The following is a 21,048-nucleotide window of genomic DNA, read 5'->3' as shown; positions in this document are numbered from 1 at the left end:
TTAGAATGGGAGTCTAAAGCTATGAGGTGGAAGTTGTCAGCCTGAGTTCCTTGAGCATAGGCCAAGTTGAGGGTTCTGGTTTAGTTGCAATGAACTTACACACTGCAGCTTTTGAAGACAGTCTATATCGGATAGCTATTGATGTTTAGAATTGGCATTTCTATGATTTCATCTACTTATTCCTTACCTTCTATGAATAGCCAAGAATTTTCTTAATTTGATTTTGTTATTTAAAGACAACTCTGGTATGTAGTCACTGTGCTTACAGAATGATTAGGTAGGAAATAAATGTGTTATATTGAGGTGTTTTTTAAAATTTATCAAAGTATAGTTGATTTATGATGTTGTGTTAATTTCTGCTGTACAGCAAAGTGATTCAGCTACACATATGTACATTCTTTTTCGTATTACTTTCCATTATGGTTTAATCACAGGATATTAGATAGTTTCCTGGAGGTGTTTTATATCTTCAGACTATTTTCAGTGCTGCTATTTTTTAAGCCTTCCAATAATTGTGCTTACATTCTTGTACCCTGGCATATATAATAAAAAATTTTCAAGTTGAAATATACTAAAAATTCTTTGTTTCTCTTTTAACTAGTTGTGGACATCGGATACCCAAGGAGACGAAGCTGAAGCAGGAGAAGGAGGGGAAAATTAACCGGCCTTCCAACTTTTGTCTGCCTCATTCTAAAATTTACACAGTAGACCATTTGTCATCCATGCTGTCCCACAAATAGTTTTTTGTTTACGATTTATGACAGGTTTATGTTACTTCTATTTGAATTTCTATATTTCCCATGTGGTTTTTATGTTTAATATTAGGGGAGTAGAGCCAGTTAACATTTAGGGAGTTATCTGTTTTCATCTTGAGGTGGCCAATATGGGGATGTGGAATTTTTATACAAGTTATAAATGTTTGGCATAGTACTTTTGGTACATTGTGGCTTCACAAGGGCCAGTGTTAAAACTGCTTCCATGTCTAAGCAAAGAAAACTGCCTGCATATTGGTATGTCCTGGTGGGGAATAAAAGGGATAATCGGTTCCAGTCACAGGTGGTGTTGTGGGTACTTCTTGGGTTGGGAGCACTTGCAAAGCTGTAGTAGAGGTGGACATCCCGTGGGTACTGCATGGTGAACCGTGTTATCTGTGGGATACTCAGACGCAGTGCGCACACTGCTGCCTGCAGCTCAGAGGTGTTCCTTTCGTTGTGACCCAGTTTACTCTGGATAAGGGCAGAAACGGTTCACATTCCATTGTTTGTAAAGTTACCTGCTGTTTGCTTTCATTATTTTTGCTACACTCATTTTATTTGTATTTAAATGTTTTAGGCAACCTAAGAACAAATGTACAAGTAAAGATGCAGTAAAAATGAATTGCTTGATATTCATTACTTCATGTATGTCAAGCACAGCAGTAAAACAAAAACCCATGTATTTAACTTTTTTTAGGTGTTTTTTTTTTTTTTGCTTTTGTGATTTTTTTTTTTTTTTTTTTTTTTTTTGATACTTGCCTAACATGCATGTGCTGTAAAAAATAGTTAACAGGGAAATAACTTGAGATGATGGCTAGCTTTGTTTAATGTCTTATGAGATTTTCATGAACAATCCAAGCATAATTGTTAAGAACACGTGTATTAAGTTCATGTAAGTGGAATAAAAGTTTTATGAATGGACTTTTCAACTACTTTCTCTACAGCTTTTCATGTAAATTAGTCTTTTGGTTCTGAAACTTCTCTAAAGAAAACTGTACATTTTTGGAAATTTATTCCTTATTCCCTCTTGGCAGCTAATGGGCTTTTACCAAGTTTGAATACAAAGTTTATCATAACAGTAAAATACTACTAAGATAACTACTACTGTTCCCAACCATGTCCTGTACTCCCCCCTCCCCCTGAAAATTTTTTTCAGAGATGGGGAGTTGATTGAAAAAAGTAATGTTGTTCCATTTAAAATTTTGGTATATGGCATTTTCTAACTTAGGAAGCCACAATGTTCTTGGCCCATCATGACATTGGGTAGCATTAACTGTAAGTTTCGTGCTTCCAAATCACTTTTGTTTTTAAGAATTTCTTGATATTCTTAATAGCCTGCCTTCAATTTTGATCCTTTTCTTCTATTTGTCAGGTGCACAGGATTACCTTTTTTAGCCTCTGTCTTGTCACCAACCATTCCTACTTGGTGGCCATGTATTTGGGGAAAAGGCCGCATGATCTTTCTGGCTCCACTCGATGTCTAAGGACACCCTGCTTCCTTTGCTTGCATCCCACAGACTGTTTCCCTCTTCCTATTCACTGCAGCGAATCTCTCCTGAGTTGATGAGATTGTGTTATCTCCCTATACACCCTACCTATCCTGAATGGTCTGTCATTGTCTTTGCCTTTTTTTTTTTTTTTTTTTTTTCCAGTTTAAGGATTAAATAATTTATTTTTAAGAAATTTTGAACTGCTTGCTAAATTGTTCTTAAATTTACTTATTAATAACTTCTTTAAGTTTCTCTGCAAGCAGTCTCCTCTTTAGTAATGTTTGCTTCTCCTCTGCTGTCATTTCTGGTTTCTCTGTCATTTCCTCCACCTCCCTAGCAGGTTTTCCCTTCTGCTCCGAAGTTTGATTCTGCTTAGTCTTCATGTCCTTCCTCATGGCCATCAACTTATCTCTCTTCTGTTTTAGATAGTGTTCTCGCTGGCGGAGCTCTTCTGTTCCAAGTGTTGATAAATTTGCTATTGGTCCCTCCATGCTTGCATGTTCGAAGCCAGGAATCTTCAGGCCTTTGTGTGGGAGGGAGGAAGTTTCAGGCAACATTTCCAGCTTTCTTGTTGAAGGCTGGACTGGTTGATTAGCAAAATGCACTTTAACTTCTGAGGTTGGGTGTGCAAAATGTTCAGCAACTCCTTGGGAATTATTCATTTTTGTCGTTTCATTGGCCTGCATCGAAGGCTCTTCTGTTTTAGCCTCTGATAACTGCTTTTTTCTCTTCCTTTCTTCCTCCTGGTCATACTCCTCTTTTGATTTTCTAAGAACTTCTTTCAGGATTTTCATCTCTTCCTGTTCAAGGTCACTGACCACATCAGAACCATCTGTTAAGCAGTCAGGTAGTACCCCATTTCTCTCTTGAATTATTCGAATGGCTTGCAGCTGCATTTCAGTATTTTTCTGGACCATCATTGCTTTAAAGATAGTAAAATCTTCTGCTGCCAATACAGGTTGCAAAATGTCCTGTGATGTATGGGTCTTTGCAAGAGGAGAAGTAGATGCTTCTTGAAACTGATCTTCATTAATTCCAATTTCTTTAAGGTAAGTTTCTAACAGCTTTTCAACTAGTTCTTTGTTTTCCTGATGAATCTCTCTATAAGTCAATTTGCTTTCTTCTTCATCATCAAAAACTTCACATTTCTGCTCCACGAAGTCCAAGATGGGGATGGACCAGTCCGGGCCCCGCAGGAACCCCGCGATGCTCTCCACTACCCATTCTACCTTGTCCTCTTCTTCCGCGGCCATTCCGCCCCCGCAGGGCGCCGCCTGTCTTTGCCTTTAAATTCCTTCCCCTTCCTCTCTTTAAATAATGATGGGGCTAAGTAATACCCAAAGCTCACCCTACCAACTATTTGCTCAGTACCTTGCAGAAAACACCAAACAAAAATAACCATTTTAAAAGAGGTGTATTTTTTTTTCTTCTAGAATGTAAGCTCCTCAAGAGCAGGGACAATGTTTTCTGTATGTTCTATTGTGCCTAGTACACTGTAAATGCTCAATAAATACTGATGATGGGAGGCAGTGAGTCTTGATGATAAGGGTGAGAAACTGAAATCCCAAATACTGTTTTGTTGTTTGTTTTATTATGACCTCAGATTAAATTGGGAATTAGCCCTCTGGGACAACTGTCCCAAATATTACATTCAAATAAAAGTGCAATGGAGGCCTTGGGGTCTTTCTTTCAAGGAGAAAAAGATCTCTTATGCATTTGGGACAACATGATAATGCATCTTCACTCACAGCTCTTTTCTTTTTCTGTTAATTTCTCCTGACCGCCAGGCCAAGGACATGAAATAATCCTTTTTTATAGCTACAGGGAATGAAGCCAGACTGAGGAGATGGATCTTATTCACGTAAATCATAAATAAAATCTAAAGCTTGTCTCCTTTGCCTGCTCACGTGCCTCAGGCACCTGCCAAGCTAGTTTGACTCTGAAATTGTGGTAACATCTCGTTAATGTTAGCTGTTAATATGTTTCTGTATAGTAGTGCCCAGTAGGGAAAGGGAGATTTCAACCTGAGGTGTTTTTTTTTTTTTGCCTTGAGATAAGTTTTTTATAACATGTCTTAAATTGCCCCCAATTCAGGCTTCATGACTGTCCTGTCAACAGTCCCAGGAATTTGGAGACCTCAGCAATGTAACTATATAGGAGCTAAATTCTTTTTCCTTCTTGTCTTCCCTAAAAAGAATCACCAATCTTGCTATGGCCCAGAGCATATTTTATAAACTAGTTAAAGCCAGTTTGTCATCTGCAGTCAAAGATTTACTTGTGGTCAGGTCTTAACTTTTGGGCTTGCTTTGTGGCTCAGATGGTAAAGCATCTGCCTGCAGTGCGGGAGACCCCAGTTCGATCCCTGGATTGGGAAGATCCCCTGAAGAAGGAAATGGCAGCCCACTTCAGTACTCTTGCCTGGAGAATTCCACGGACTGAGGAGACTGGTAGGCTACAGTCCATGGGGTCTCAAAGAGTCGGACACAACTGAGTGACTTGGCTTTATTAATCGATGGTGAGGTTTAAAAGTATTTAGTTGACTGAGTGCAGCTTTAAGAGTTTGAGACTTGGTGGTGGTGGTGTCATTTTGAGTGGTTTATATTGACAGTAGGAGAGGGTGGCATTTTATTTGGATGCAGGAACATGTAGTCTGTTCGCTGAGAGGAGAGCCTGAAATATGCAAGAACTTTAAATGTCCCTATGTGCTCAGAGGTACATTCCTGTAGAAAAAAGTTCAAGAGATAAGCCACTTTGTCACGTACCATATAGGAAATTATAGTGGTGGAATCGAAATATGTGACTTAGATGAGGTACCTGTGAAATGGCTGGACTTGGATCCTTTTCTGAGTGTGAAATTGCATCTATAAAGTACTTTTCTGTTAATCTTGATGTGACTGACAGCAATCACAATCTTGATTAATTCTAGCTCCTTTAAAAATACAAGAGACCTCACCTTCTCCCTCAGAGTCAAAAACCCACTGCAATGTTGTGAAGTAATTAGCCTCCAACTAATAAAAAAAATACAAGAGACCTAAGCATAGGATCTGCTTACTGGGTCTTCATAGGTCTGTTTTTTTTTTTTCTTTTATGTTTGGGAAACTACAACATGCCACTAAGGAAACTGATACTTTTGGTATCGAAATGGTATTCAAAAACCCATCACAGTGGTAAGTCTGCTTTGAAAGTCTGAAAACTAAAAAAGTTGCTTGTGTGCATCCAAGTCTGGTTATGCTACTCACCTGGTCCTTTGACGTCTGTGTTTGACTGTCAACCCCCAAGTATCAAGGACATCTGCTTCTGACCTGTGTACCCATAGGATGAATATCCAACCATCCTGCTGGTCAAGCAAATGTGTGTGTCCTTTGGATGCAGAAACCAAGATAAATGGATATACTTAGGCACAGCTGTTTATCCTAGGTGATGCCAGGGATTCAGTTGAGTATTTCATGTAAGTACTCATAAGTACCATAAAATTTCTGAAAACCCAAACTTATTAAAATTGAGTCATTAGTAAAATTACTTCCAATTCAAGAAATTTCAAACATCATTTCAGTACATACTTAAATTTTTTAATATTAGAGATTGGTTAGGGTCAGCCACTGTTCTGATTGTTTAAGGTGGACTTTAATTAGAGATTTTATGTCAGAGTCAGGCGTGGAGAATGGGTGGGATATGATGGAGGTTACAGTTTGTACAAAGGCATCAAGATGGGAGAACTTAAAAAGACTTCCCTGCACTAGTGTGAGGAGCTCTGTGCGAGTGTAGGAAGAAATAGGCTCTGCTTTCTTAACACCTGTGACTTTTCCCTTGTAATGCTTTTGATCACATCAGGAGAGCTTGTCTAAAATGCTTATACCAGCACCCAGTCTCAGGGATTCTAATTTAAATTAAAGCCCAGGGATATGTGTTTACTTCATGAGCTATAATAACTTGGTGTCCACATTGCTGAAGTCTAGGTAGAGAGGGAATATGTAATGTTTGGGTATTTGAGAAAACAAGGGTGTGTAAAGCATTTCAACAACCACCTCCCCTGAGGTGAGCTTCAGTCTGCAAAGCAAAAGTCTGGGTCTGCTTAAGCAGATCATGTTTCCTAAGCAGAGATTAATGATGTTTTACCTGTCAAAACAGGTTTTTCACCTTACTGGTTCTGAATTAGTTTGGGAGCAGGTAGTTTAAAACTTCTGTCAAGAGGAGAAAGGTAACACATAATTTTGTGTGTGTGTGTTTTTAAAGCAAGTTCTACTGGTTTTCATAAGTCCTGTCATGCACAAAAATCAAATCCAGGGAGTACCCTAGTGGTCCAGTGTTTAGGACTTAACACTTTGCAGAGGCCGCAGATTCAGTTGCTTGTTGGGGAATTAAGAGCCTGCAAGCCAGGCAGCAAAATTCAAACCAGAAGAATGAAAGGTTAAAAAGCAAATTTTGGAATGGTCATAAGATGTGAGTAACTTGCTGACCTTGAAGTTTGTAAGGAAAAATCTCTAGTAAAGGTGGAGCCAGAGAACTAGAAACATACATTAAAGCACAGTGAATATATAAACATTAATATAAATTCAACTGTATAGGAATTTTTATATCTGAAAGTGGAAGGAAACAACTGAGGAAAGACAATGGACAAAAAGCTAGTATAAATATGTAAAGGATAATAAAACTAGGAAAATGGACAAAGATTCAGAACAGGCATTTTTATAGAAGAAAATATCTGATCATTAAGTACGGGGAAAGAGGCTTAACACTGAGAAATGCAAACTAAGACCACAATTTAAATTACTACCATTTTACTCCATTTGACTGATACAGTTTGAAAGTCTGGCCATACCAGACATTGGAGATGATGTGGATGGAAATGTCTCATATGATGTTGATTGGAATTTAGATCACTGCATCCCTTTGGACAACAATTTGGCATTATCTTGTAAAGTTGAACATTAATATCCCTACAACTGAGCAATTCTCTCTCAAGCACATCTATTAAAATACTTGCATGTGTGCCCCAGGAAATTGAAATAGAGTATTCAGAGCTAAACTATTCAAATTGGGGGGGGATGATCCAAACATTCATTGAAAGGAAATGGATAAATATTTTCCCAATGAGATAGTCTTCATTTGTGAAAATAAGTCAACTACAGTCCTGTCAATAGCATGGTTGAATTTTAATAACATTGAGTGCAAAAAACAGCCTCAGTAAACTACATAATACAGTACAATATGAAGTTCAAAAATGAGCAGATCCTTTCCTGGCATATGTGATAAAACTTTATGTATCAAGGACTCATATGACAAGTACAAAATGTAAAACAGGTTATGGGGAGGGATAAGCTAGGATGAGAAGACAAGGTAAATAGTTACTGGTTATCTGCTTGGGAGCAGGGCAGTGGGTTAACATACTCAATAGAGATCCGTTCAAGAACAGGGATGAAACAAGGATTATGATTAATCCAGTTATGGGCATTGAAAGTCAAAGAAGAACTAAACAAAGTACAGAGGGCCAACAAATGAGTCAAAATCTTGCTTGAATGGTAAAATGATTGGCACAGAGTTAAAAACACAGAAAAGAGCAAGATTCGTGAAGCTGTCAGTACTTCAAAATCCCCACCCCATGCATTACACCCTAAAACTTTCCTACCACCCTTTCCATTTAATTGTGCAGGAGCAGGAAGCAAGAACCAAGAACCAGAGGTTGGTCAAAAGGGCGTCTGAGGCGGTAAGGTGTGTTAGGAAACACTGAAACAAGTGAGAAGTGGTCTCTTAACATGAAAGAGGAATGTCTTCAGGAACTTTTGATAGCACATTCTGGGTCTATCCTGAAGAATTTGGGGTCTGAAGAATTTTGTCATACCAGCCAAACCACTTCAGCTAATTCAGCCTAAGGTTCCTCACTCCTTAACATTTAAAGGAAACATGTTGCATTCAGTCCTAAATTGCTGAGGCACCTTTTGCACCCTATGTATAGCCAAGTCTTAAATTTTTCAATATTTTTTCCTCATCCCTTGGATTCTTCAGGAGTTCTTAATTGGTTTCTGTATGGAAAGTCTATTGACGAATTTAAAGTACAAAACCTACTTATTTGTGATCCGTACACAGAAGTACTTAGGTCAAATAGAAATAACAGCTGTTGGTCATTTGTTTTCTTTCCCAAGATTTGCAAGAGAGATATCCAGATAATCATTTTTGGAGACTTTAGTCCATACTTGGTCTTAACAAAGTTGAAGAGCCAGAAAAATTGAAAATGAGACAGTTGATTCAGAGAATGCTTTAGAGTGCTGGGCATGTCCCTTCACCACCACCTGCCTGCTCAGTGGAAGAAAGGAGGGAGCACTTCATAAACTGGACTCTCCTGTGTGATGCTCTGTGAAGCTAGGCTCACTGGAAATTCTCAAGTTGAGACAGTGTCCAGCTGGTGATGCTGATAGCAGGTGGGGAGAAGTAATGGCATTAGAAATGATCTGCGCTCTCAGGATTTGTGAAGGCAAAGAATGTGGACATGCTTCCAGGAGGCCAGGATCAAGACCAGGAACTTGGTCTAAAAGGGTTGCCTGCCTGGGATCCCCTGAAGGGCAGAGCAGCAGCAGCCGATGGTGAGAGAGCTCAAAACTTAATCTGTGACTGGTCTCCAAAGAACCGATGAATGGCTGGGAAAGTTGGTTATAACGTGGCCTGGTCAGAGGAGAGCGGTGCTGCTTTTCTTCAGTCTCGTCCTGTGAGAGCTGCCCACACGTCCCCGGTGGAGCCAGTGCAGCGGGCCACCGAAGGAGGAGTGGGCCAGGTGAGGACGTGGAGGACGAAGCTGTCCACACGTCCCTCCCACCAGTGGGCCACGAGGAAAGAAACTAACCGGATGTGCAATTACATCTTCATCTCCACTTTTAAAACAATCTCAGCTCAGTGAAAAATGACGGGTGAGACTGCAAAAGGATGGAAGGATTACACTCTAAAGAGCTTGAGTGAAAGAGCCATCTGAAAGAAACGGAAGAAAATGGTTTTTATGATTAAGAAGGTGAAAAAGAATAGAAACCAAAGTGAAAAAAAATAAGGAAGACACTGAAAAAAACTGAACAGGTAATTGAATAATCTGGCAGGTAATCTAAAAAAACTCAGTAAACTGAGAAAGCATGTTCCTACTTGATTATTTTTTCTTTCAAGGAATAAGCAAAAACACGAGTGAGGAGTTTTACTTTTCGCAGGAAATCAAATTTTTCTGCCTAATGACACAAAACCGCAACAACTTTTTCCTGACAAGAAAGCCTTATAATCTTATTATTAAAGTCTTTTATTAAGAAAAAACTGTTACATATTAATATAGTCTGTGTATCTTACTTTTAAAACTTTGATTAATATAGTCTGTGTATCTTACTTTTAAAACATATAGCAAAATTTGTCCTCTAATCAAAGAAATAGGATCAACATTGTGGAACTTTAGGTGACTTAGAGTTAAAAATCTTTTTTGATTGCATATTCTTAACAAGAGGAGCAAACATGAAATAGTCTTTTGTAAAATTTTAGACTTAGAGAAAGTTGTAAAAATAATATGAAGAATTTTTATGTACCTTTCCTAGCTCATTAGACTCTCCAGTCTGAAGCCTGGAAAAAAATACCTAGTCCAACAACCATCTGATGAGAGAATCACGTATTTATTTATTCATTGCTTTATCCACTGGCGAACTGTTTGATAGATTCATGCGTGAATTCAGCATCTAGTGAGTAGCTGCTCTGGACCAGATAATGTGCCGGTCACTGGAGAAGCTGAAATAAAAGGCATAGGACCCACGTGTGGTCAATAATTCAAGCACAACTGTTATTAAACAACATAAGGTGATTTAAATGGGAGCACAGAGGACAGGTCCTATGCCTCTGCGTGAAACATTTCTCCTGGTACTTTGCCTGGAACCTCCAAGGCCTGTGTCTCCCAGCCTTCAGAGGCTGGCCATTGATTCATAGGAAGTGTCCATCTTCAGACAGTCACAATACCTACAGACAGACACTGACCTCCCTGAGCCTCTGTCCCACAGGCCCTCAGTCTGGGCACCAGCAGGTGAGGCGTCTCCCTGTTATTTAGTTGTTGGATCCTCACAGGATACACATCTTGTTGAATTGGGGGAAGGCATATCCATTTGGCTTCCCCTCATTGATTTACGTAAGAACATCTACAGCCTAATCCCTGGTCTTAATCTTAAGGCTCCAGAGAATTTCACCTATAGAAATCAACACTTAGTTGACAGCTCCTGAAGTGAGCCATCAGCCTGGAGTTTCTCTTTCTTCTTTGTTACATCCTGGCTCCTAATTTCCTTCACAGTCTCTTGGAATCCTCTGAAGGGAATTAACTTCCTTCATCTTCTGTTGTGGAAGATTGACTGTAGAACTCCATGAAGCAAGAGATCCTACACACCGGCCCAAAGGGAACAGCCTCTTCTGGGTTGAGTGGGCAGCTCCATATCCATTTCCCAGCCTCCCAGCCTCTTGTCAAGAGATGACAAGAACAAGAGGAAGACTCAGAAGTACCCAGAAGTTTCCAAGAGTGAGCGGCTGACTTCCCCAGAGGGTGCTCTCAAGGAGGAGTTCAGAGGATGATGGCACATCCGTGACGAAAGGGACTGCAGAGAACTTCATCCCCTCCACGTTACAGACAGGAAACCGGGAAACCCAGGTGGCCCAGCAGTAAAGAACCCGCCTGCCAATGCAGGAGACACAGGTTCGATTCCAGAGTCGGGAAGATCCCCTGGAGGAGGAAATGGCATCCCACTCCACTATTCTTGCCTGGAGAATCCCCATGGACAGAGGAGCCTGGCGGGCTACAGCCCATAGGGTCGCAAAGAGTCAGACCCAACTGAGGCGACTTAGCACGCACGCGTGAGAGAAACCCAAAAGAGAGGTGATTTTCTTCAGGTGGACCCAGCTGGTGGGTGGACAGGGTGCTCATCCCAAAGGTGGGGTGAGCATCTCCTGAGCCCTGGGGCACTATCATCAGGTACAGGTCTACTCTGCCCCGGGGCCTCTGGTTGTCTTTGTAGATAATCGCCTTCCAGCTCACATGTGGATCATGGATGTCTTGAGCTGACTTTATTTGTTGGTCATATTCCTTTACTTCTAAGTTTAGAACCAAAACCTGCACTGTCCAATGTAAGATCCACTCGCGTGACTATTAGGAACTTGAAATGTGTCTGGTCCAGGCTGAGATGGGCCAGATTTCTGAGGGTTAGTATGAAAAAAGAAAGTAAAATAAACTTGATAATGTTTTTATGTTGATTATAGGTAGAAAGGATAATATTTGGCACATACAGAATTAAAAGGTGTATATTTTTAAAATTAATTTTTTTTAATGTGACTACAAGAAAATTTTAAATGACATATATTACTTGCATGCTATTAGTGATAATCTAAAAAGTAAAAATCACTTATTTAAAAAAAAACTTTTCAAAAAGTTAATAAAAAACTTAAATGCAAAATGAACATGTGTCAAGGAATTTTAAAAATTCATTAATTAATTAGGGAACCAATACGATGTTATGACCAGTACAAAGAACACATGAAAAGCCAACATGTTAGGAATTAACAGTGACTGAATAATGAAATGTTAAGACACAATTGCTGGGTTAAATATAAAACCAATGAAATCTTAAGGGTTATTTGTTCCACTCAACAGAAATTGTCTGCATCTCTACTGGAAAAAAAGTTTATAAATTAACAAGTAACTTCATTACATCTAGAACTTTTAATCAATAGGAAACAATGAGATGTACTAAGTACATTCCACTGGACCAGACCTCCCAATAGAAATAAAATGCAAATCACAGACATAATTTAAAATTTTTTATTAACCATATTTAAAAAGGAGGTGAAATTAACTTTTAGTAATAAATTTTTTATTTAACCCAATATATCTGAAATAGTATCGCTTCAACATGGAATCAACATGAAAATTTTTAATAAGCTATGTTACAATTTTTTTCCATGCTGAGTCTATGAATCCAGTGTAGTTTCCACTTAACAGCACATCTCAATCCAGAGGCCACCATTCAAAAGCTCACAGGCAGAGTGGCTAGTGGCTATTGCACTGGGCAGGGCAATTCTAGACACTCTTGGGTGCTCTTTTACCTGCTGTGATATGAAAAGGATATGCCATTTTCACCTTCTCTGCCTTATTTCCAAATGGTGGTTTTTACAGAGAGTACCCAGAGCTCCATATGAAATAGGTGGGCTCTGAGGATGTTTGGGATGGAAAAGTTTGTGCAGTGAATCTGAGCATGGACTATAGATGATTGAATACAATGATACATGTCATATTTATCTCAGTGCCTAGCACATAGGAGATGCCCCATAAGAACCAGTGGCCCCTCTGGCAAGGGAAGGAGTCATTCAGATGAGTCGCCTGTACACAAAGCATACTCACCCCAGCCAGGGCTAAAGTACTGCTGGCTGAGAAACGATTTTCAGAAACTTTCCCCATTTTTAGCTGCATCCAGAATTCTCTGCAGCCTCCATGGGGCTCAAACATGTTCAGCTCAGTCGCTCAGTTGTGTCCGACTCTTTGTGACCCCATGAACAGCAGCACGCCAGGCCTCCCTGTCCATCACCAACTCCTGGAGTTTACTCAAACTCATGTCCATTGAGTCGGTGATGCCATCCAACCACATTAGCTTCCTCCTTCTCCTTATCCCCAGAAAGGCTGAAGAGGGGAAATGCAGCTTCAAAACTCTTGCAGGCAAGTCAAGTCCCCTCAGACCCAAGAAGCAGCCAGGAGGAACAGCTGTGCTTTGCACTCCACAGATGGCCTGGAGGTGAAAACCAGTCCGGACCCAGCCTGCAGAGCCGGCTCTTATTCCTCAGTCTGAGAACCATTTACTTGGTAAAGGAGGAAGTGAGGGCAGGAGAGCCTGATAAGAGAGGGCCACAACTTTCAGTAAAAATGCAGATGCGTGATAAGCTTTCGTAATAGTTAAAGACAGGCGTGATATTCAGCCTTGAATGCTGGATTCAAGCATCAGATTCAAGCACCAGTCCAGCTGTTGACAGCCACTGCCTGTTCTAATAGGCTGGCAGCCAGGCCTTTCCAGTTAAGATGCTATTATTCAAATAGTACCTCTGGATGGAGGTGCCCTTTACTGAACCTCTCAAGATGCTTCATGATGCCAAAAGGAACTTACAGTCCTTCGCTCATACTACTTCCTTGCCCTTTCCATCTCTCTGTTCCTCTCTTCTCCACTAGATTCAACATCAAAAAACAAGCCAGCTACTCCCCCGTAGCTTGCCTGGCTCTTGGAAGAGAGACTTCCCAATACCATGACCCTGTTGATTGGACCAGAGATGGTCAGCTGAGCCCCAAACAGTTGAGCAGTGATTGGCTAGTGAGCTCGGTGTCCTGGATTGGACAGCTGAGCTGGATCAATCATTGTAGAATTCAAATGAATTTTGTACCTTGTGGTCAGATAGCGACAAAGCAAATAAAAACAATCAGAAATGGTACTAGAAGATTATCTGGATTCTGGGCTTGGAGCCTATGGCAGCAGTTTTGGGGATCATTTACAGGCTGATGAGCTGACAGAGAAGCTGATCTACAGAGAAAAAGGAAGAGACGTGCAGAGGGAATCAGAAATGAGAGAGAGTGAGGAATGGAGAAAGGGAGGGAAGGTAGGAGTAGGAGAGAGAATGAAAAAGAGGTAGGCTTTTCTGGTGGTTCAGAGGGTGGTTTCTGGGTGGTTCCTGCCAATGCAGGAGACACGGGTTTGAAGGGAGGGACAAGGAGCATCTATGTCTCCTCTGTTCTTTCCAGTATCCTGTTTCAGATCGATGACTCTGGGCTACATAACTCATTTCCTGTCATGGTTTCCAGAAGATCTCTCAACTCCTCATTTGAAGAGATTTCTCCTCCTTGAAGTCAGATGTGCCTTGGATAGAACATTATTCTTTGAGACTCAGATTGAGTGCCACCTCATGCAAGGACCACCTCCCTCCCAACTCTCACTGTCCTTGAATGTTTTTTCCGCTCTAGGTCCTAGGCTCCTCCAAATCAGGGGCTTATTCTATGTTTCTTTGTATTCTCAGCACCCAGCACTGAGCTCACTAAATATCTGTTGCCCCATAGGTGACTGAGAGAATTTAGCATATCTTAATGTTTCCCATCTCCAGTAAAAAATTCTTACCTTTGCATGGTTTTTGTAGCTTATAGAACCCATCCATCCCCAGGCTTCTAGCTCATAGATGACCTGGTCAACCTGACTGTTTCATTCCTCTAGAATGACGCAGACTTAGTTAGAGCTGACTGCTGGAGAGGGCTTCCAGGGCCCCTCTGGTGGGCAATGAAACAGCTCAGCGACCTGCCTGGCGTCACACAGCTGGTGACATGACTGCGACTGGAAGCTGGGTCTCCTGACCTCAAATCGGGGATTTCCTGGACTTGCCATCTGAGTCCTTGCATTTGTCTCCACCTTAATGAAATTTAGGCTGCGATGATGCCCCTCAAATGCTAGGACGATCCCTGAAGAAGGCTTTTTCACTCCCACCTCTGAGTGCCATCACCTTGCTCTGAGGACTGACTGCTTAGCAAATCTAGGGCAAGGCTTTAAAGGACATCAGCTCTCTAGGAATAGGGCAGCTCCGCCCTCTCAAAGCAGCACTTGGCTCCCTGGTTGCTCTCCCCAGCTATAACCCTGCACAAAATCATAACAATCAGGCCTCTGGGCTCCACGCTCTCCCCGTTCTCCATAATCCCTCCTCAGCTCATCCATTTCAGTACGAAAGCAGTCCCCATGATTCCCACATCTTGGTACCACGGAGAATGCTGAATGAAGCATCCAAGCTCCAGAAGCAAGCTTCATCCTTCCTTGCTTCTATTAGCCACTCCCCCTCACCTCCCAGGAGTAACACATGGGATGTCTAGTTCTCAAAATGTTACCCTTTAGTGAATATGCTCTTGATAAAAGAACAATTCTTTACAGCATTTTAAGTGGAATCTCCAAATGTAGATGCTTTACATTAGTGGATTTTTCCCTGCATAAAAGACATTACGATACTAGGAATATATATACTAAACCAGTAGTCTGAGTACATCCCATTAACTAATGTGATTAAAACCATTTTAGCATTTTGGAAAAACTATCAAGTTTGTCAAAGAAAACAGTTTATTCTCTTATTCTACACTCTGTCCTCCGTGACAGGCCAGTATGTGTCATTTCTGACAAAGGCAAAATATTCTTTGAAGCTCTCTACAAGGGGAAAAAAAAAATCCCCAAATTATGAGAGATACTTCTTTATGCTCCACAAAAACAACCACTTCTATCTTTTTCATTGATGTGAATTCATGTTACACAACGTTAATCATTTCAAAGTGAACAATTCAGTGTCCCTTCCCTTAGCACATTCACAAGGCTGTCTAAATAATAGCCTTGTCTAGTTCCAAACCATTTTCATCCCTACAAAAGGAAATAGAATGTCCATTGAGCACCTGCTCCCTTTCACCCCTGGCAACCACCAATCTGCTTTCTGTCTCCATGGGTTTACCAATTCTGGACACTTCATATATTGAATCACAACACCTTCGATTGTAGATCCCCTGTCATTTCACAGAAGAGACCTGAGAGCTTAAGGGACTGTCGGGCCAGGGAGCACCAACTGCCAAGCCCCTGGCGCCACCACCTTGCTCTGGTGCTTCTGAAGCTCACTGTCTTCTTGGCTCCCTCCTTTGTCCATTCAGGTCATAGAAACAAAATAGCAGAGCCTGGGTAGCGTATAAACAACAGGAGCTTATTTATCAGGGTCTAGACTGAGAGCAGATGCAGGCATGGCAGGGGAGGGCCCTCTTCCAGGATCAGGCTCCCATGTCCTCACGTGGCAGAAGGGGCCACAGAGCTGTGTGGGGTCTCTTCTGGGTCAGTATCACTCAGGAGGGCTCCAGCCTCATACCCTAAGCACCTCTCAAAACACCACCTCCTGATACCACCATCTTAGGGGTTGCTGCTAATGCTGCTGCTGCTAAGTCACATCAGTCGTGTCTGACTCTGTGCGACCCCATAGATGGCAGCCCACAAGGCTCCCCCATCCCTGGGATTCTCCAGGCAAGAACACTGGAGTAGGTTACCATTTCCTTCTCCAATGCATGAAAGTGAAAAGGGAAAGTGAAGTCACTCAGTCGTGTCCAACTCTTAGCGACCCCATGGACTGCAGCCCACCAGGCTCCTCGGTCCATGGGATTTTCCAGGCAAGAGTACTGGAGTGGGGTGCCATTGCCTTCTCCGACCTTAGGGGTTAGGAGTCAACAAATGAATGTAGGGACACGCAAATGTTCAAACCATAGCAATGCCTCTTCCTGGTCACCTGACCTCAGGTCATGCTCTAGCTAGATCGCAGATCTCACAGGTCCATTCCTGTCTCCTCCTTCAGCACCTAAGCAACAGTTCCCAGCTTTCAGCCTGACCCTACCTTCTGCTCCCTCCTACTTTGAGGTGTGCCCTCCAGCACAACTTAACTGCTTCTGGTGACAGAACATTCCAGCTCCCATCACTGCTTGGTGCCTTTACACATGCTGGTCCTTTGATGGGAACGCCCTCCTTGCTTTTCTCCTTGGCAAACACATTTCTCCTTGGCTTCCCTTGTGGCTCAGATGGTAAAGAATCTGCCTACAATGCAGGAGACACGGGTTTGATCCTTGAGTCAGGAAGATCTCCTGGAGAAGGGAATGGCAACCCACTCCAGTATTATTGCCTGGAAAATCCCATGGAGGGAGGAGCTTGGCGGGCTATAGTCCATGGGGTCACAAAGAGTCAGACACAACTGAATGACTAGCAACACAACACAATACCTGTCTCAGTACCCAGATCTCAGCTCCTCTGCGAAGGCTCCCTGATGCCCCCATGTAAAACTAAGAGCTGGTTCCTGTGGGTCCCCCGGGGTGCCTGCTGGTCCTCTGCTGTAGCCTTTGCCATCCCATCTGAGCATCTCCAAGACGAAGCCCCCATGCGTGCATGCGTGCTCAGTCATGTCCAACTCTTTGCGACTCCAGGGACTGTAGTCACCAGACTCCTCTGTTCATGGAGTTTTCCAGGCAAGAATACTGGAGTGGGTTGTGATTTAGATCTTCCTGACCTGGCCCTTAGCCTGCAGTACCTGCCCCAAGGCAGCTGCACCCTCACCCCAGCCCCTAGGTCCAGCTCCCCAGACAGTGTTCCAGATACGCAGCAGGTCATGGGGCCCCAGGCCAGATGAGACGGTTCTGAAAGGCACGCTGTGCAGGGGTTTGATGGAGGGGGCTAGAGTTCTCCAGTCTCTCTTGCTGAGCTGCCGGTTGTACACAGCCTCCTTTCTCTGGTGAGGACCAAAGTCTCTCCGGAACTTTGTACATCCTTTTTCGGTCCATTCCTTTTCCTTTGCTCCTGTTTTCCCTGCACTTCTTTTCTCTTCTTTTCCTTCCCCTGGGTGGGGGAAGGGTCCAGATTAGAGCGAGGAAAGGGACAGTGAGATGAAGGGGCAGAAAGAGGAACAAAATTGTGCACTTTTTATTTATTTATTTTGGTCTTGCTGGATCTTCGTTGCTGCGCAGGCTTTCCTTGGTTGCAGAGAGCAGGGGCTCCTCGAATGGTGGTCCTCGGGCTTCTCGCTGCAGTGGCTTCTCTTGTTGCAGGGCATGGGACCTAGAGCGTGCGGGCTTCAGTAGTCGTGGCGCATGGCCTCACGTGCTCCGTGGTATGTGGAATCCTTCCATACCAGGGACTGAACTTGTGCCCCCTGCATTGGAAGGCAGATCCTTATCCACAGTGCCACCCGGGAGGTCTGAAATTATACATTTTTTTATGCTGAGGGAAGTTTTGTTTGTTTTCTTGGATTCCCCTCGACAAACAAGTGCCCTGAAGCCACCATTTCTGTTTTGTTCAAAGCTTTCCCACTTTTCCAGAATTTTCCTGAGGTGGGGGCTTTGGTTAAATGCCAGAGTTTCAGGTGGCTAAACTACTGAATCAATGCCAAATAAGACAGCAGGAGCTGAAGAAAGAATAATTTAGAAACTTCCAGACAAAATTTGTTTCAAAAAAGCCATTCACCACTGTTCTCCTTCCTGGGGCTCCTGCTCCCTTTTAGGGGACCACTCAGCCCCTCTAATGCCAGAGCTGCTCTGATCTAGTTAGGGGACTCAAAATGACTTCAACAAGTCCTATTCCTCAAGCTTGTCTCAGACAAGATGAGAAGAATGGAGCTTCTGAAAAACATTACATTTCTGTGGCATTCCTTCATTAACTGATTCTTACATTTATTCAACAAATATCAATTGAGCACCTCACCCACCCCAGAGAGTATGCTGGGCCCTAAAGTTTCACCAGTGGACCACAGAGACTTTATCTGCCCTGTGTAGCTTCCAGGAAAAATAGATATCACCATGTATCACATGTACTTCCTGCCAGATCTCCTCATGTCCTCCTTGTATCACAGAGCTGAAGAACTTGGAAATACCTAGTTCAGTGCATGTCCGTTCCAGGTGAGAGAAGAAAGTGCCAGAGAGCTAAGTGATTTGCTCAAACCCACTCTGATGGTATGTGGGGGCTGGGCTGTTATACGAATTCTTTGAGAGCTAGTTTTGTGCTCTGGTGGCGACTAGAGACTGAGAAAATCCAGGTTTTCTATTTTTTTTTTTTTCTCTTAACTTCTGAGATAACAAGAGCTTTGTAGCAAATACACTTTCTTGATGTTGATTATCCCCCTAATTGATGCTCTGTGCGATTCAGCAGTTTAGCTGGGCTGGTTGCCTGCACACGCTAGAGGATCAGAAGTGATATGGGCTGTGTAGAAGCTGATGAGACTAGCAATGGTGACCCAGGGCGCCATATTGTTCAAAAACCCTAGCTTTCAGGGTTGGGGGTGCCAACCTGAGAGTACTCTGGAGCCAGCTGAGATAGGCATGGAGCTCTGGGAATGAGCTGGGATGCCCCTGGAGTGGGCCAAGGAAGCAAACAGAATACAGAGTTTACTATCTGAAGAGGGACCTGAGTCAGTGCAGAGATCTGGTGTAAAGGGCTCCGTTACAGGTTGAATTGTGTCCCTCAAGAATGTGTTGAAGTTACAAGCCCCCACCCCTGTGAATGGAGCCTTGTTTGGTAATAGAGTCTTTTTGGGGGCTGCTTTCCCTCCCCCCCCAGTTTTATTGAGATATAATTGATATATAACACTGCGTAAATTTAAGATGTACAACAAACACAGACACTTTGCTGACAAAGGTCTGTGTAGTCAAAGCTATGGTTTTTCCGGTAGTCATGTACGAATGTGGGAGTTGGACCATAAAGAAGGCTGAGCGCCAAAGAACTGATGCTTTTGAACTGCAGTGCTAGAGAAGACTCTTGAGAGGCCCTTGGACAGCCAAGGAGATCCACCCAGTCCATCCTAAAGGAAATCAGTCCTGAATATTCATTGGAAGGACTGATGCTGAAGTGGAAGCTCTAATACTTCGGCCACCTGATGTGAAGAGCTGATTCATTGGAAATGATGCTGGGAAAGATTGAAGGCAGGAAGGATGAGATGGTTGGATGGCATCACTGATTCAGTGGACATGAGTTTGAGCAAGCCCTGAGAGATGGTGTTAGACAGGGAAGCCTGGTGTGCCACAGTCCACAGGGTCGCAGAGAGTTGGACACGATTGAGCGACTGAAAAACAAACAACACCAAGGTGTACAATGAGTCGATTTGATAGACTTCTATATTGCAAACTGAGGTAATAAGACATTTTCCACCCTTATTTGTACAATTATTTGGAAATAGAATCATCAAATGGATAATCAAGATACATTCATTGGAGGACACCCAATATGACTGGTGTCCTTATAAAAAGGGGAAATCTGGGTGTAGAGAAAGACCCACGTCCACGGAGAACACCAGGTGAAATAAAGGTAGATATTGGGATGGCACGGGAAATGCCCAAGAGATGTCAAAGAGTGCCAGCAAACCACCTCCAACAAGGAGAGCATCCTGGAACAGAGCCTCCCTCAGAATCCTCAGACAGAGCCACCTCCCTGACAGCTCGATCATGGACTACTAGCCTCCAGAACTGAGGCAATAGACCTCTGTCATTTAAGTCACCCAGATTGTGGCATAGCTGACCCTTGAACAACACAGGTTTGAACTAGGTGGGACCCCTTATACATGGATTTATTTGAAGAGTAAATACGGTATGAAACGATCCCAGTTGGTTGATCCTTGGATACAAAATGGCATGTACAGGAGGTTGACTATAAGATTTTGGATCCTGGAACCAATCTCCTCTGGGAACTGAGGCTCAACTATATTTGTTACATCAACCCTTGCAAACTGGTACAGGCTTCAGCGGGAAGTGGCCAAGAGGGAGCAGATTAGAGTGAGGGCTGCATGCTGCTTGAGAAATGCCCAGCGTCCTAGAGGCATCCCTGGGTGTTCACACATAAATAAAGAACATTGCGAGGGAAGGGGTGGAGGGATAAATTGGGAGATTGGGATTGACACGTACACACAACTATATATAAAATAAATAACTAATAAGGACCTACTGTATAGCACAGGGAACTCTTCTCAATATTCTACATTGACCAATATGGGAAAACAACCTAAAAAAGAGGGGATATATGTATATGCATAACTGATTCACTTCACTGTACTGCAGAAACTAACACAATATTGTAAATCAAATATTCTCCAATTAAAAAAAAAAAATCAGTGGGCAAGCTCATGATTCTAGCCAAGTTCTCCTGCTGCTTCCAGATCTGGTCAGGGAGAGTCCCAGACCCTTTGAAAACCTGGATCTCCTCACCATCTCTGCCCACAGGGGCCTTGAACATCTCTGAAAATCAGAGATGTCTCCA

General features: G+C 42.6%; 1 protein-coding gene and 1 pseudogene across 2 annotated transcripts in view; one reads left to right on the top strand and one right to left on the bottom strand.

Annotated features, from left to right (window-relative positions):
• YWHAZ (tyrosine 3-monooxygenase/tryptophan 5-monooxygenase activation protein zeta) overlaps window positions 1-3,917 on the top strand; it is a 34,561-nt gene extending 30,644 nt beyond the window's left edge. For both annotated transcript variants that reach the window (XM_065903424.1, XM_065903425.1), the window contains exon 6: window positions 602-3,917. In XM_065903424.1, coding sequence (XP_065759496.1) covers window positions 602-661 — 60 coding nt within the window. In that variant the 3' untranslated portion in view covers window positions 662-3,917. The remainder of the gene's footprint in view (window positions 1-601) is intronic.
• On the bottom strand, window positions 2,470-3,498 carry LOC136145165 (cilia- and flagella-associated protein 36 pseudogene; annotated as a pseudogene).
• Window positions 3,918-21,048: the final 17,131 nt, after the last annotated feature.

This window comes from Muntiacus reevesi, chromosome 12 (assembly GCF_963930625.1).
Source record: "Muntiacus reevesi chromosome 12, mMunRee1.1, whole genome shotgun sequence".
Classification (NCBI taxonomy): Eukaryota; Metazoa; Chordata; class Mammalia; order Artiodactyla; family Cervidae; genus Muntiacus; species Muntiacus reevesi.
Note: the sequence above shows the minus strand (reverse complement) of the source record. Positions and strands in the feature narration are given on the sequence as shown.